The sequence below is a fragment of the Euprymna scolopes genome, chromosome 41, assembly GCF_053919585.1.
Source record: "Euprymna scolopes isolate OS-2025 chromosome 41, ASM5391958v1, whole genome shotgun sequence".
In the NCBI taxonomy this organism is placed as follows: domain Eukaryota; kingdom Metazoa; phylum Mollusca; class Cephalopoda; order Sepiida; family Sepiolidae; genus Euprymna; species Euprymna scolopes.
The window spans coordinates 20,244,515-20,263,118 of NC_136522.1; the positions used below are offsets into that span (position 1 = coordinate 20,244,515).

An 18,604-nucleotide genomic window follows, 5' to 3' on the forward strand; every position below is an offset into this window, starting at 1 on the left:
TTCGAGCTGAATAAACATGTTACATTGAATAAAAACACGAAAAATATATCCAGTTTGGTAGAAAAGTAACTTATCTTGCTTTTGATAATATTTGTTTAACAATTGTTTGTTTTGCAGTAAAAAATAAAATAAAATAAAATGAAATATTCGACTTTCTCGAATAAAAATAAAAGTTCAAACACGAATTCACTTACGATATTTTAATTAAAATTATCCCAAATGTGCAATTATAATAATTATTTTCCGAATGGAGAATTGTTCCTTTTCTTTAGAACATACATGGACAATCGGTAACACATATTGTTAGCCATATTTTTTTATGCCTGTTAGCATGACCACGTGGTTGAATACCGGAAGCTGTCTATACCTACAACTTAATTAGGAAGTGACGTTACGCTGTCATATGCATCGGCCTTAAACGCGCCTCCAGATCCCTAACCTGGAATTTCTACGACTCGGCGCGATACATACAGCGCACAGCTTTTTTAAATGGTTACCAATCTGGTACTGGCTAGGCTTACACACACACACACACACACACACACACACACACACACACACACACACACACACACATATATATATAAACTAACTTGAACTAACGCTGTATATATGTATATATAAACTAACGAAATTGAACTAACCCTATATATATATATATATATATATATATAAAGTGTCTGGTGTCTGTCTGTCTGTGTACATTTCTCTACACAATAAATCTGCCAATGTTAAGCCTACAGACTCGAAATTTGATATACAGGGTACTGAGATTTGGGAAAGTCGATGTGATCCGTTTTCGGGCAGAAATTTGGCAGTTAAGGGGTCAAAGTTCAACGATTTAACCTTTGAGAACTCTACCAAACTCCTCAGACAATTTTGTGTCTAAACACTTGAAATTTTAGAATAGGTTCCTTGGACATGGATCTAACTTAATAACTTGATGTGAGCCCAAAACAATTAATGTTAAGGTGTAATAATAGGGGTCAAAGTTAAAAAAAAAATTGACCTCTGCGGTCTCTACCAAATTACTCAGACAATTTCTGGTCCAAATATTTGAAATTTTACATAAAAGCCATTCAGAGATAGGGCAAGCTTTTTAATTTGTTTGATCGAAAATTTGAGCTACCAATATATAAATGTATGTATGTATGTCTGTATGTATGTATGTATGTATGTTGTACGTTTGCCTATCTGCCTAAAACTTTCGTTAGAGGAGACGGATTTCATTCTTTTCCTCCCTCGGTAAAGGTTCAAGCCTGCCTTCCTACTACCACTGGTTTTTTTTGGGGGGGGGGCAACACACACCTCCAAACACCCGGGCAACGCCGGGCACCCATGCTAATATATATATATATATATATATATATATATATATATATATATATATATGTGTGTGTGTGTTTGTGTGTGTGTGTGTGTGTGTAAGTAAATAATAAGCATTCATTTTTCCTTGAAGACACTAGTGTTTCTTGCTTATGCAATCATCAGTGTAGGGTTATATATCAAGAGATTCGTACCCATCTACGAAGCCATCTTTTGCTCCATTTACTGAGCCTTTACCTCAGGGCCACCAATCGGGAATGAAGGGAATTGATATCTATTAAACTCCAAATCTGACCGAGTACATTAGATAATATGATCTATCTATCTATCTATCTATCTATCTATCTATCACTTGACATTTTAGATGTAGATTACCTGGACATGAGTCAAACTTTTTAATTCACACACACTTACGCACACGCGCGTGCGCACACACACACACACACACACACACACACACACACACACACACATATATATATATATATATATATATATATATATATATATATATATATACTAGCAGAAGTACCCGTCGTTGACTGAGTTCAAAAACAGCCTACAGAAAATGGACTGTGATTGATGAAAGTATGATAGGTTATGAAAAGGAGGGGGTTGTAAAGAGATAGGTTTTGATTCTCAAAAATTTTACCCTAAGCAAAATATGATGAAAGTAAAGATAATTTTCGCGAAAATATATTTTTTATATCAACTTTGTTTCCATCCGTAGCCAAGAGTGACCAACAAAATAATGTTTCCTTACAAAGAGAAAATGTTATATATATAATAATAATAATAATAATAATAATAATATATATATATATATATATATATATATATATATATATATATATATATATATATATATATATATATACAAGAAATAAATGTTACCATAGTCAATAAAAGTTACTTTTATGGTAGAAAAGTTCATTGGTTTGTATTTTTAAGTAGTTTGTAAAAAAACAATTATTTTTTTAATTCACAAACCGGTTAAAAAAAAATCAAAATGGCAGCGACTTTGAAATGGAGAGCCCCGTTTTCAATTTGAAGGAGGGGTACCTGAGCATTCTGTGTTAACAATTTAAGAGAGTTCCGTCAACGTAAGGAATATTTATAAACATATTTTAATGTTTTCCGTTATTTTGTGCTTGAGGAATATTCGATTATGGCATTTGTAGTTTATATAAAAATTCATTTAAGTAGTTATCGCCTCAAATTTCGTTTTAATTTCGGTTCACTGAAATTATTTCAAGTAAAGAGCATTAAAAACTATTTCAAAACAAAAAAAAAACATGAACTAAACTTTTATAGACTATTGTAACATTTATTTCTTGCATATTTATTTTTTCGGGTAGTCGTTTGTTGGCTTTTCTGCTAAACACTCTTACTAAATAATATCGACGAAATATCGAAAAACAAAGAAACAAAAACAGTTTTGAAAAATAATGAACCTTGACTTACTTTAGTAAAATGCTCCGAAACAGCAAAATGGGATATTAAAAAAGTAAACACGTAATTACTTTAGTTTTTTAAAGCAAAGAATCGATATAAATATGAATAAGAAGAAAATGGCGCCCTTTTCAAGCAGAACAGCTTCGTTTCAGTTTTACAGTATTGAACGGTGTAGTACTGTGCCGTCGGATTCAGGGTTGTACTATTGTAATGTAAAGAACACGCAGAAAGGGTTGTAATCAACTGAATTCCTTCTAGTACACTGCCAAAAAAGCTTAAACAGATATATAAATAAAAAGGTTATGTAAATATTTGTAACAAGACACGTAATCACATGAGCAGGAGTTTTCCTTCTTTTGACACGATAACACCTAACGTTCTTATTTTTTTTATTATTTATCTATTTATCTATTTTCGAAAGAGTGGCACGTGCAAGTGGAAAGGGAAAAAAAAGAGTTATGCAAAATTTGTGTCGAGAATTGTCTAAAGTTCCGACTTTTTTTTGGCTTTCACTTTAATAAGAACGTGAATTTATGAGGAATTTATTCGACACAATATGATCCATTTATTGAGATTGTCGGACTGACTTCCTCATCTTGGTTGTTATAGTCACAACGTTTCGGCTGTTTTGCCCTCCGGCCTTCATCAAGTGTTTTGTATCGAACTGGGGAACCGTTTGTTAGGAGTCTCGAACCCAACCCTTTATTATTATTACGGGGGTACCGTGTTCAGACTCCAGCTAGGCTCTGGGACATAGTTGCTGATTCTCTGTTTTGAATGTTACTTTTCACTGTCTTCGTTCAGGATTGAACACAGCACCTTTGGGTAACTGTAAACTTTGATACAACGTCTAAGACCATTCGGTTATATGTCAAAACATATGGCCGAGTGGTCCTAGACGTTGTATCAAAGTTTACAGTTACCCAAAGGTGCTCAGTTCAATCCTGAACGAAGGCAGTGAAAAGTAACATTCAAAACAGAGAATCAGTAACTATGTCCCAGAGCCTAGCTGGAGTCTGAACACGGTACCTCCGTAATAATAATAATAATAAAGGGTTGGGTTCGAGACTCCTAACAAACGGTTCCCCAGTTCGACACCTGATGAAGGCCGGGGGGCAAAACGGCCTAAACGAGGAAGTCAGTCCGACAATAAATGAAAACACATCATCTCAAAAATACAGACAATTAACAATATGATCCAACTCAAAAAAATAAATAAAAGCTAACGTGAATTAGGATTAAAGTTAAGGTGTTATTGTGGACCCTCACCCCTTAAAAAAAAACTTGTTAAACTTTGTGACATATTTCCATTCTATGGAGGTCAGGCGCGAACGAAAACCCCATAATTTTATTATACCATATTTCTTCAAACTGAAACATAATTATCAAAGTATACATACGCAAATAGATATGAAAAGTTTGTGCCATATTTCCATGGAGTACAGGCGCGAACGCAGACCCCACAATTTTATCATACCATCCCTATTTAAGTTGGAACATACTTATCAAAGTATTCTTATGTACATCTATATCAAAAACCCTTGTAAACGTTTTTTTTTTTTTTTCATTTTTTATTTCCATACTTTGGGGGCCAGGCGCAACCGCAGACTACACAATTTTTATGAACCACGGTTCTGCCAGATCAAACATACTCATTCCTGCTCCTCGATAAATCTTCTATCATTATATGTAATCAGTTTTTTAAAAATAGTCAACCATATAGGAGCCTATTCGTGACCACACACACACACACACACACACACACACACACACACACACACACACACACACACACACACACAGACGCTCAGCTTTATATTATAATATATATATATATATACACACATATATATATATATATGCACATAAAGTTATGGACAGTACATAGGGCCCGAGCAAAGCCGGCTGAACTGCTAGTATATATATAAAACTAACTGAATCAAACTGAATCATGAGGATAAGAATGAAAGAATTTCTACATTGAAATCATTTATGACTCAATGAGCTTAAAATCATAACGCGCCCTTGTTTATAGATTTTTCTTTTCTTTATTCTATTAAGATCAATAAATACTTGAACAGATGGAATCAATCAAAAGATTCGATTGTTTTGCAATCCCATTCTTTAAATGTAACTCTCTCACACACACACACACAAAATCGTCGACAATCAATCAGAGGAGAAGCAGCCAACCAGAACTAAATATTATCGGTCATTTTTATGAAGGAGTCGTCATCTCTTTCATCTTCTGAAGAGTGTTCATTTTGGTCGTTTATTAAAACAGGATCAACAAAAATAGATAAAGTAGTGACGCTATTTTACATACAGCTGTTTTTATAACCCTAACGAGAGTGACAAGCCCCAGTCTCTGCCAAGGATACGAAATCCTGGGCCACGGAACCAATTATAACATCCAAACAAGTGATGGGGCCGTGCAAAACGTCAATCTCGCTCAGTTACAATTTTATTATTATTTTTTTACGATTCCACGTTGTTAAATTCAATAGACCCGTTGTACATACCTGGATAACTCTGGATAATCCGCCTTCGTGCCCGGGTGACTTTACCATTAACAAAAGGAAATCTTCATGAGGTCATCGAAAGTGGACAGCTCGTGTACATGGAGATGTGGGAGTGGGTATATCTGCAATCCAGGAGACGCTCTTCGGTTCGTCTAGGGAGGGTAAGATTCTGACCAGATGCTGACGTCTTCTCAGCATATACAAAACTTCGGGAGAAAGGCGTTCCCTTACTTTTGAAACGTTCTCCGTCTGTTAGGGTCGACATTGTTAATAAAGATGTAGAGGTCGGGATGTTCGTGAATAATATTGTCGTAAAATATTTTTTATTTCGGGTCGCCGCGATTTATGCACACAGCAGCGTTTGAGAGAGAGAGGGGTCCATTTTGTGGGATCTGGACGTGTTCGTTACGTGCCAAAAGTGCGTAGCTTTGATAGGACATTGAAATGTCATCCTTGATCTCAACATAGACATGGTCGAAGTTAGCTAGAGAGTGTGAGAGGTATGAGAGCAACCTGTCAAATCTGATGGCCAGGTTTCGTGTTAATCACCCGATGCGGGACACGTGAACGTGGACAAATAGCGTGTGTTTCTACCCAAATACTTATTTGGATGTTAGTTAGAACAAGGTATATGAACTTTACATCATATCCATAAACAAGTTATCGTCCGTTTTAACTGAAGAAATAGACCTAAACTGTAAGACAACAAAGAGGAGAAAATGTAATGAAAAGGCAAGACAGTAAAGTGACTCAGTAACACGCAACAACAGTCTCCAAGGATACTCGTAATCGTCCATCTGCGTTCTCCCTGCAGCCTCCTTTCACGCAGTCGATCAGCGACATTTGGCACAGGAGCGGCGAGATTTTGTGTTATTTTGCGAGACCGTTTAGTTATAAAAGTTGTGGGCGCCGCCATCTTGATTCTTTATTCCTTCTTCCCGACAGCTTAATTTCACATGACGAACACACGCACAGACTCTTTAACGGTAAGCCATTTTCGTGGTTTCCACAATTTTTACAGCATAAACTAACCGAATATTGAAAAGTAAACACTTTGCTGAATTTTGGTGAATATCCTATCGAACAGGGTGCAGGGTGTTATTAGAGCGTTGACTGGACTCAAGCAGAACTTCACTATTAAAGGGGAATCAATTCAGGACAATTTGAATGTGAATTGGATGATAAAGACGACAGGGAGTACCCGATGATCATATGGATCAGTCTAAAACCTTGGCAGGCTTGGCCGTCGATTCAGGAAAACTTACATCTGGATTGTACGATCCTAGAGGGAATAGAAGACGATATGGAGGGTTGAATAAAATTTACACTCAATCTTAGAACAGATATCATCAATCTAAAAATTAAAGGGAAATAAAGATATACTTAGTTGACAAATATTTATAAGCGAAAAATCAATTTACCCATATGCAAAGTATATACCACATTTACTAATATTTAGTTGTATACCTTACAGTCTCGAAACGCTTTCCATAATTGCCGACTAGTTTCTTACAAAAACTTGCTTCAGCCATTCTTCTTCGCCAACTTTTTTTTTTAATTCCTTGATATTCTTGGGATATTTTGCATGCACCCATAACTTCAAAGTTTTCCACAGATTTTCAATAGGATTTAAGTCGTGTGACTGGCTAGGCTACTGTAGAACACTAGTTCCATTATCCTTAAACGATTTCATGATTATTTTAGCCTTGTGCTTGAGATTGTTTTGCTGAAAGATAATGTCACAACCCAACCCTAAATCTGCGGCACTCTTGAACAGATTTGTTGACAAAATCTTCGTGTATTTTGACGCATTCATTCTTTCTTCTATGATTTCCATTCCTTCAACTCCATTTGCAGAAATGCAGCCCCAAATCATCACACTCCCATCTCTAAATTTTACAGTGGTAATAGTAATAGATGGTTTTAATTTTTTGCCCTTTTCATCCATATACAGGTGCGCATCTTTCTTCCGAAAAGCTCAATTTTCGTTTCATCTGACCAAATTACTTTCTTTCAGGAGTCATCCGATTCACATTGATATTTATAAACAAATTTCAAACGATCTTTCACATGATCTAAGACTCAACAATGGAGTCTTTTTCGGTGATCGAGAATACAAGTCTATACGATTCAATGATCTCTTGATTGTGTCCTTGCTTACTTCAATACTTCCTGCAAATCTTTCTGAACTTCTGAACGAGTCAAAAATAGTTATTTCTTCACGTTACGAGCAATGTAACGAACGGTAACATCAGTTAATTTACGTGACCGACCATTTCTTGGAAATTTTTTTATATTACCCTCCCCCCCCTTTCCACTTTCTCACGACATCCCCGACTGTACTCACCACTAAATTTAGTTCTGAAGCTTTTATTCTGTATCTCGTTCCATTTTTATACCTTGCTATGATTTCATGGCGTATATCATTAGTCAACTCCTTTGTTTTAACCATTATAAACCAGTAAAGAAAGAAGCGACCTGTGCAATGTCTGAGAGCTGTTATCAACTGAATTGTAAGAAGCCGGAACCCTGCAGTGCCTTTTGATTGGTTGAAATATTGTAGCAAGATTAAATAACAGTTTCAGAATGAAATTTTTGATTGGTTGAAATATTGTAACAAGATTGAATAAGTGCTTAAGAATGAAATTTGACAATGTGTTAAATACTTTTGCATATGAGTAATTTGATTTTTTGTTAATAAATATTTGTCAACTGAGTATATCTTCATTTCTGTTTTATTTTTAGATTGATGATATTTGTTCAAAGATTGAGTGTGAATTTCATTCAAATTAACTTGATTTTTTTTTTAGAAATACGACAGAAACGAATGTATCAAATGCTTTTTCTACGCACTGTATTTATATATATATATATATATATATATATATATATATATATATATATATATATATATATATACCTCTGTGTGTGTTTGTGTATGTGTGTATGCATGTCTGTATATATGTTAACTCGATATTTCTTGCAATCTGTTCAAAGATTGAGTGTGAATTTCATTCAAATTAACTTGATTTTTTTCGAGAAATACGATAGATAGATATAGATATATATACTAATATATATAAAAAGGAACAAACCGTATTATGTGTTCATCAACGTTTCGTCATTATTTCGAGACTTGCTCTGGATGAAATGAAGACGAAACGGTGATGAGCACATAATACGGTTTGTTCCTTTTTATTTCTCTATTTTGTCGGAATACTATTTCCATTATTTTCTTGATATATATATATATATATATATATATATATATATATATATATATATATATATATATATATATATATATAGTATCTGTTCAAAGATTGAGTGCAAGTTTCATTCAAATTAACTCGATATTTCTTGATAAATATGACAGAAACCAATGTATCCAATGCTTTTGCTACGCACTGTACATATCTATCTATCTATCTATCTATCTATCTATCTATCTATCTCTCTCTCTCTCTCTCTATATATATATATATATATATATATATATTAGTCATTGATCCGCCATCATCATCGCGATTTCCTGAACCAACAAATTTTCCAAAGCGAAAACAAGACTTGCATAAATTGTATCCCCCATTTCTTATCCGAAATATTCAAAAGGAGGGTTTAGCTTTTCCGTACATGTGTATAAATAAAATACAACAAACAAAAAGGTGATCAATATCAAAAAGTGCTGTATTAAGAATATAAAAAGGAGGAATAAAAGATACGTCATGCCAATATTAATTCATTCGAGAATCGACACTTGTTCTAAACGAACGGTCATCATCACGAAAACAATGACGATGGAACGAATCGGGTTCTTTCTGCTTTTCATTACAACTGGTAAGTATAACAAATTCCGTTTTTAAATTTAAAGTTTGGGCATTTATGTCTTTTTTATTTATAAGTCCACTCGTATTCATGTCCGGTTTTATTTGTCAAAATTTGGAGCTCGGGTTGATGATATTCGACTTTTAATTGAAATATTCTAGTGTTCACATCAATTTAAAAAATAGCCTCAAATTGTGGAGTCAAAAAGAAAGTCCGCACAATGGAAAAGTACAAGTTCTGATTGGTTGAAATATTGTAACAAGATTAAATAAGTGCTTAAGAATGATATTTAACAGTGTTAAATACTTTTGCATATGAGTAATTTAATTTTTTGTTAATAAATATTTGTCAACTGAGTATATCTTCATTTCTGTTTTATTTTTAGATGGATGATATCTGTTCAAAGATTGAGTGTAAATTTCATTCAAATTAACTTGATTTTTTTTTTATTTTTAGATTGATGATATCTGTTCAAAGATTGAGTGTGAATTTCATTCAAATTAACTTGATTTTTCTTTTTAGAAATACGACAGAAACGAATGTATCAAATGCTTTTTCTACGCACTGTATGTATATATATATATATATATATATATATATATATATATATATATATATATATATATATATATACACCTGTGTGTGTGTTTGTGTATTTGTGCATGCATGTCTGTGTATATTTGTGTGTTTAAGCAAATTAAAAATATCCTGAAGGACAGAATTAAAGACTATACTTTGTTGCTTTTTACCATTCAATGCAAAATAATCATTGATCCGCCATCATTCACCGCAATTTCTTGAACCAACAAATTTCCTCAAGCGAAAACAAGGATTGCTTTAATTATATCTTCTCTTCTTTATCCGATATATTCAATAAAATGTTCAGCTGAAAAGGAGGTTTTAGCTTTTCAGTAAATGTGTACAAAGAAAATACAACAAATAAAAGGGTGATCAATATCAAAATGTGCTGCATTAAGAATATAAAAGGGAGAAATAAAAGAGACGTCATGCGAATATAAATTCATTCGAGAATTGACACTTGTTCTAAACGAACGGTCATCATCACGAAAACAATGACGATGGAACGAATCGGGTTCTTTCTGCTTTTCATTACAACTGGTAAGTATAACAAATTCCGCTTTTAAATTTAAAGTTTGGGCATTTATGTCTTTTTTATTTATAAACCACTCGTATTCATGTCCGGTTTTATTTGTCAAAATTTTGAGCTCGGGTTGATGATATTCGACTTTTAATTGAAATATTCTAGTGTTCATGTCAATTTAAAAAAAAATAGCCTCAAATTGAGGAGGCAAAAAGAAAGTCCGCAGCAACAAATTCGCTTAAAACCAGCTTAAATTATCTCCCCTTTAAAATGTTCATCAGCAGGCAACAAAGCATCTCTAATCGTAATTGTTGTTGTAACATTTAGTTCATATGCCACGACTTTCTCTTAGTGGTCGTCAGAAGCTTTCCGGTTTATCCAATCGAGAAATCGGCCGCAGATTAAAATGTGATGAGAAAACGGTACAAAAGACTGCGCAAAAGCACCAAAATACCGGCAGTGTTCGTGATGCCCCTAAATTTGGTCGTACTAGAGTTACTTTTAACAGGGAAGACAATGCTATCAAGATCTGCCGCCTAAGAAGCAGATTAGAAACGGCTCCCCAAATCCAACAACAGTGCAATCTTGTTAAAAAGTTCCCTTTCTACTGTCAAGAAAAGATTAAGGGAATTTAATTAGCGAGGATATGTTGCAAGACGTAAGCCAATGATTTCTGTAAAGAACAGAAAGCGTCGCCGGGACTTCGTCAGATGCAATGAAAATCATGACTCTTCATATTGGTCAAAAGTGCTTTTTAGCGACGGAAGCAAGTTCAATAGGATAAGCAGTGATGGTAAGCAGTATGTCCGTCGGGTGCTCAGTTTCAACGCTGCAAGGTGGTGGAGGTTGTTTATTAGAATATTTCAATTAAAAGTCAAATATGAACAGCTAAAATTATAGAGAAATAAAAAGACAATCAAAAGAGGTATAGTTTTTTTAGCTTAAATTTGCAGTTTTTGAAAAAATTACAAGTGCGTACTTTTTGCCGGAACAGTATATATATATATATATATATATATATATATATATATATATATATATATATATATATATATATATATAAACTTCCGCTCCTAGCCTGCTTTGAATCGATCTGTCACGTCTACCATTTGAAAAGGGAATTTTTTCCGAAATTAATAATGGATGTTGTCGCAGATATAACGAGTAAGACATTTGGATCTAATACAACTGAATAAATATATTTATGTACTTATTGATTTGTAAATCGCCACTATTTTTCGTCTCCTTTCACCAACAACGACTATATATCCATTCCTCGCATTGTGACAGCCTTCTAAATCTCTACTACATACCTATCCCACACAATGCTTCAAGCAAACTACATATCAATATATATATATATATATAAAGCTTAGCGTCAGTGTATGTGTCTGGTCACGAATATGCTCCTATATGGTTGACTATTATATAAAACTGATCACATATAATGATAGAAGATGTATCGAGACACAGGAATGGGTATGTTAGATCTGGCATAATGATGATTCATTAAAATTGTGGGGTCTGATCCACAAAGTATGGAAATGAAAAAATTAAAAAATTACAAGTGTTTTTGATAAGTATGTTTTGACTTAAATAGGGATGGTATAATAAAATTGTGAGGTCTGCATTCGCGCCTGGCTTCCATAGAATAGAAATAGGCACAAACTTTAATAAAGACTTTTCATATCTATCTGCGTAAGTATACTTTGATAATTATGTTTCAGTTTGAAGAAATATGGTATAATAAAATTATGGGATGATCGTTCGCGCCGGACCTATATAGAATGGAAATATGTTACAAAGTTTAACAAGGTTTTTTTAAATATAGATCCACAGAATATTGTGATAAGTGTTTCAGTGTGAACAGGTATGGTATAATAAATTATGGGGTTTATCTATTTTATTTTTACTTTCATCATATTTTGCTTTGGTTTTGATACCCCCAAATTCGAAGCTATCTCTTTACAACCCTTCCTTTTAATAACCTATCATACTTTCATAAACCAGATTCGATTTTCTGTAGGCTGTTTTTGAACCCAGTCAACGACGGGTACTTTTCCCAGTGTATATATATATATATATATATATATATATATATATATATATATATATATATATAAATGTAACTCTTGGTTCGTTCGCAATTAATAGTCTAAAAACCACTGGGCGGATGGCTTACACGTTTTGGTATAATATGTTTGCTATATCCATGTGTGTTTTTATATATTTCTTTTTAATTATAACATTATACTTCATTTTTCTATGATAAATAGGTGGTTTTCTTTGTACCGATAGGCTATTTTTTTTATTTAGGGACAATTATTTATTAACGCTTCCTGACACGTGGCCAGTGTTTCCAATTTAGCGGTTTTCCTGCTAGATCTGGAGATTTCGTTTGCAATCTAGCGGGGAATTCTAGAAAATCTGGAGATATTTCGCACCAACACACCCGCAATTTTAGATTAAAAAAATAAAGAAAAGCGCTTGAAAATACTTTAAAACATCAAATAAACTCATTCATGTAAGTAGAAAAAAAAGTAGCATTTATTTATTGCCTTTGGTAACAATTATTTATTGATTATTTGTTTTGTTTTTCACCTTTTTTCGGCTAACCATTCTTAAATCTCGCTATAAAATCGATTTTTCCAAGTACATTTTAGGTGGGGGGGCATTCTGATCTCCGAAGTTTCGTTTAAAATACGATCTAAGCAATCCCGCTTAATTTAGAAGTATTTAGTCGAAAATTGTAAAAAGCAAAAAACAGCAAAAAAAAAAAAAAATTTATACCAATACAGTGTAATTTAATTATCTACCAACCTAAATACTTTTAACATGCTAAAACAATTTTTTTTTGTTTTTTTTATTTTTCTAATTTCAAAATATGTAGCACCATTATTGTGATGTTTAATTTGCAGTATATTTCAATTTAACTTTTATTATAAAAAGTTTGAGTTTATGCTTTGTTTCTTGCAAAAAAAAAAACCCTCTCTGAAAAAAAAACAGGTAAAACTAGCTGATAAAATATGTAAGCCTTCTGGGGAGCTAACCGCTTCAATATAATTCCAGAAACATATAGTGAGAAAACACGGAACATTTTATATATTGAATATACTATATTTATAATTATTTTATTGTAGGAAGTTAAAAGTTGGAGTTGGGGGGTGGGTGAATTAGCGATTTTTTAAAATTTCAGACGATAAAAGTTAAAAATCTAGCGATTTTCTGGACATTTCTTTCTCCTGATCTCGCGGGTTCTTTTTAAATCTCAGAAAAGGATATTTTGGTCTCACAGGCTTAATGTAAATATAATGTGTTTACAATATCGGTAAATTTTCAATGGGTTTAATCACATGATTATTGATAATGTAACCATGTGATTGAAATTTGATTTAAATTAACCACACGTGGTCGCTTTGCTATCAAATATTCATCGAAAAATGGTAGGGACAGACAATGAATGCCGATGCTCAAAGCGTATAAACATTTTGACTCCTCCCTTTACTGTAAAATTCACCAAAAATCAGGAAATTAACCAATTTTATTGAAAATTGCAGTATTTATCAAATAATGATCGCAGAATATAATGAACTAATTATTTTTACTTAACTCTTAGTGAAAATGTTTTATTTTGTTTAAACAAAAAATACCTTTGTTCAGTAGTAAATAAAAAACGCAAGAATTTATTTTTGCTTTTTTTATGTAAATAAAGCATCGTAATTTGTAACAATAAAAAATAATTTTTACAGTAACATTCCGAAAAAATTCCCTAAAGTCCGTATTAACGGATTCGATATAACTCGAAGAAAAATAAATTTCTCACATACTATCAGGAAATTAAAGATTCAATTAGATTCCTATTTCAGTCACCTAAATTATTTAGGGTGAAATGAGTTTAGGAATTAATAGCCAAACCTAATTTTTTTTTGCTTAAAAAACTAGCATTAGTACAGAAAGTTATGTAAAGTTTGCATAGAATGCTCTGCTTTACGATTATTGTTAACATGGAACGGAAATTTGAATTTCGTTCCATTTTAAATTCGGTATATTTTTACATTACGTCCAACTCATCGTTCACATTCGACACGTCAACTTTTATAGCTTTTCGGGTATGCTGGCAAGGTTAGGGGTGTCTATTCCGAAAGCCGTTCTAGCATCGGTAGATTGGTAGGTATGTCAGAAATTTCGTGAAAAATAGTAAATAATTCCACCCCGTTTTTCCAAGCTTATAACTCCTCGAAAAATGTAACTCAAGCCCTAATTTTTTTTCAATTAAAGGAGCAAGGACCAAGGTTTCATTAAAAAAAAAAAAAAAAAAAAAAAAACAACGTGGTTTAAAAAAAAAGGTTTTAAACTTCGGACTTTACAGGTAAATTTCTAAAAACACTACTTTTTTTTTGTTTTAAATTTGAATATATTATTTATTGACCTTTTCTCTTCAATTTGTGATACATAACACTTTGGTAAGTAAATTTATTATTTACTTTTTAATAGACATTTCAAAATGGGAGGCGTAAATTATTCGACCCCCTGTCTTTCCAAGCTTATAACTACTCGAAAAATGTAATTCAAGCCCTAATTTTTTTTTAATTAAAGGAGCAAGGACCAAGGTTTCATTAAAAAAAAAGAAAAAACAAACAACGTGGTTTAAAAAAAACTTCGAACTTTACAGGTAAATTTCCAAAAACACTACCTTTTTTGTTTTAAATTGGAATATATTATTTATTGACCTTTTCTCTTCAATTTGTGATATATAAAACTCTGATGTGTAAACTAATTATTTACTTTTTAATAGACACTTGAAAATGGGGGGGCATGAATTAAAAAAATGTTCGTCTAAAATATTATATTCGGTTTATTGGAAAGAGCATAAAATTTCACATTGATCTTGAACATATCGTAAAAATAGAATTAATAGAAAAATTTTGATAGATTTTTAAAGTTTAAAAATTGAAAAATATTGAGTTCGTAAAATTCATTACTGTTTTTTAAAAAATAAAAAAAATATTTCTATTACTTTTAAAACAACTTTAATAGTTTATTTTGGAAGTATAATCCATAAAGAAAATAAACAACCCACTTTTAAAAGAGAAATTACGAGTTTTTTATATTTTATTCGCAGTTTCGTGATAGGGGTATCAAAAATTCCTACAAAAATTCTGATACATCTACTAGATTGGAGTGTTTATTCGTTGTAAGCGTACCCGACAACCTATGAATGTCGACATTTCCAATGTGAATGGTAAGCTGGACTTATGTAAAAAATAGCAAAAAGATATACCAAACTGACTTTTTCGTTTAAAAATGGAATTATTTCCCCTTCGTTATTAACTTTTTTTTTTTTTTTTTAAATATTTTCTGTTTTATATACATAAAAGTATAATTGTTGAATGTTACTGTTTTGATTATATTCGTTTGGGGGGCACAATTAAAAAAATAAGAAAGATTAAAACGGAGCGAAATTTAAGTTTCCGTTCCATTTTTACAACAACCGTAAAACAGCGCATACTCAACAAGTTTTATTATAATTTATAAGCATGATGTTAAAACACTAAATCAACATTTTATTTATTTGTCAGGATAATTAATGATGGAAGTATTTTTCTATTTATTTTCTGACCATCTGTTAAAAAAAAAATAATTTGTACATTCTCATGAAAAAAAGAATCAAACTTTTCTCTACATTCACATAACTATTTACAGTGTTCATGTAAAGCATTCATCTGTTCTTTTTATAATAAAAATTCCGTTTTCAAAGAGAAACGTTTACTGCCAAATCTCGTTAAAAAAAAGTGCAAGTTTTCCTGAAAAAAAAAACTTTCACCTAACAATTTATGGTAAAAAATTAATCTTTTTTTTTGGGGGGGGGGACTTTTATTGATTAAAAAAATTGCAAAAAGTAATAAAAGTAAATAAACGAACAAAATGCAATTTTTCTTGAGGAATGTGTTCCATTTTAACAAACTGAGCCACAGCAACGCCATACCGGGTACAGCTAGTATATATATATATATATATATATATATATATATATATATATATATATATATATATATATATATATATATAGTGAATATGCGCGAGGACAATTCTCAACCTATATACTCAACGAATTTTTTTAAGCTACAGACTTAAAATTTGATATATAGAGTAGTCAGACATGTGAAAACGTCATAATCGGTTTTCATTCGGAAAACACGGGCTGTTAAGGGGTGGAAATTGAAAAATTATCCGTGCGGGTTATATGATGTTTATCTGTTTGCTGTTACGGATGCACATGCGTGAATCATATACGTGACAGATTCCTTATGTCAAGAATAAGTAGGTTTGAAAACACTTTTTCAAGCTATCTCAGTTTCTTTTCGTTATGTTTTACTTTATTTATTTTAACGGAATTTAACGCTACGCTTAATATCTACGATATTTGTGTTTATAATCTATATATCTATAAAAGTGAACGTGTCTGCGTGTGTGTGTGTGTGTCTGTGTGTGTGTCCGTGTACATTTCCTTACGCAATAAATCTGTTAATTTTCAGTCTACAGACTCGAAATTTGATATACAGGGTACTGAGATTTGGAAACATCTTTGTGATCCGTTTTCGGCCAGAAATTTGGCTGTTAAGGGGTCAACGTTCAACGATTTCACCTTTGAGAACTCTACCAAACTCCTCCGACAATTTTGGGTCTGAACACTTGAAATTTTAGATATATGTTCCTTGGACATGGATCTAACTTAATAACTTGATTTGATCCGAAAACAATAAATGTTAAGGTGTCATAATAGGGGTAAAAAAAATTAAAAATTGACCTTTTTTTTTTTTTTTTTTTTTTTTTTTTTTTTTTGTTTTTTGCTCAACATACACCTCCGGGCTGAAATGCTAGTAAATACCATGTTTATGCTTATTTTGCGAACAGGCAACGCCAGGCGGCCTGCTAATGTATGTATGAAGTTGCTTCATATTTTGAAAACAACGAAATCTTTCATCTGCCATCATACATTTATATTTGAATGATTTATTGTTATCTATTATAATGAAGTCGTATTCTTGTCTATTGGTTTGTTTAATTGTTCACAATTCAATTAATATGTACAAATGTAAACTGCTTCGCAAAAGTAATTTCACACTGAAAACGGACTACTATACACGCTTATTCCAGCACATTTTCTATACATATTATTAAAGTAAAAGAAATCTACATTCAATGAATAACCTCATTTGCATATTACATTCAAGAAAATCTATTTTAATAAATAGTTCCATGTTATTAATTGTTTGTTGTTATAGAATCGTTGTAATTGTTCTATTAAGATTTATTAATATTAATTTATTTAATCATTTACAACAGTTACGTTTAAAACAGGAAGTAGCTTATTTATTTAAGCTACGAGAGTTTTCCTTCCTTTAAGCTATGAGAGTTACTACACGTTTGATTTTCATAGACAAGATAGATGTTCAGGATAGTGTCTTTCGTGAAAGAAGCGTTGATTGAATTCGAATTTTAAATTGATATACGTATGAAATACGTTGGAAGCCGAATTACAACGCAATATTATGAAAATAAACAAGTATTTACTCTGAAAAAAAAAATAGAATACGCATCAGGTGCGCTTGAAAGCCAAATCACAACGCAATATTACGAAAATACGCTAATATTTTACTTGCTTGAAATTTATAATTTAAATATATTTCAGAGTCAACTCCATTCTCACTATATTGTACTTTTTTTTCTTTTTTATTTCTTCTTCTTCTTCTTTCTTGCCGTGTTGTAAAGTGGAGAAAGAAAAGTCCGTTGGTAAAGATCCGCGCATTGTCTCCCAGCGGTTGTATTTTGAAATGCCGGAACGTATTCTCTTCAAAGAAATCTTCGGCTACAGTTTGCTTGTTGTATCATTCCGACAACTTCTTGAAGGCCCCATGGAAGTCCTCTTCTGTGAGCGTATCAATGACCCTCATCACAGCCTCTTTCATCTCCTCAATTGTCACATAAAAACGGCCTCAAATGTTTCCCTTGAGCTTAGGGAATAACAAAAGTCACAGGGAGCAAAATCTTGACTATTGGGGAGGAACTGTTTTGATGCCCATCTTGGTAACATAGTCTGTGACAAGGATGGAGTACCTTTGTGAAAAAATTCGCACAAATCTTCCTCGTGAATAATTGTGTGTCCAGTTTTCACACTGACATAAAACTGTGCGCTTATTGTCTCTATAGACATACGACGATCCTTATCTATGAAATTCTTTATTTGGCCAATCAACTCTGGTGTTCTGTTTTCCTTACTCCTCCCACATTTCTCATCATCCTCTACAGACTCCCTGCCTCCCTTGAATCCCTTATGTCGCTCAAGACTGATACTCAATTCATACAAGATGGT

The 18,604-nt window shown here is 32.3% G+C and overlaps 1 protein-coding gene across 3 annotated transcripts in view; it reads left to right on the plus strand.

Annotated features, from left to right (window-relative positions):
• Positions 1-18,604, plus strand: part of LOC145266398 (uncharacterized) — a 199,092-nt gene that overhangs the window by 138,537 nt on the left and 41,951 nt on the right. The window contains exon 1 of one of the 3 annotated variants that reach the window (XM_080122041.1): positions 10,080-10,247. The exons of the other annotated variants lie outside the window; for them this stretch is intronic. Within the exon in view, the coding sequence (XP_079978167.1) occupies positions 10,202-10,247 (46 nt within the window). The 5' untranslated portion in view covers positions 10,080-10,201. Of the gene's footprint in view, positions 1-10,079; positions 10,248-18,604 lie in introns of those variants that run through there. 3 annotated transcript variants of the gene reach the window in all.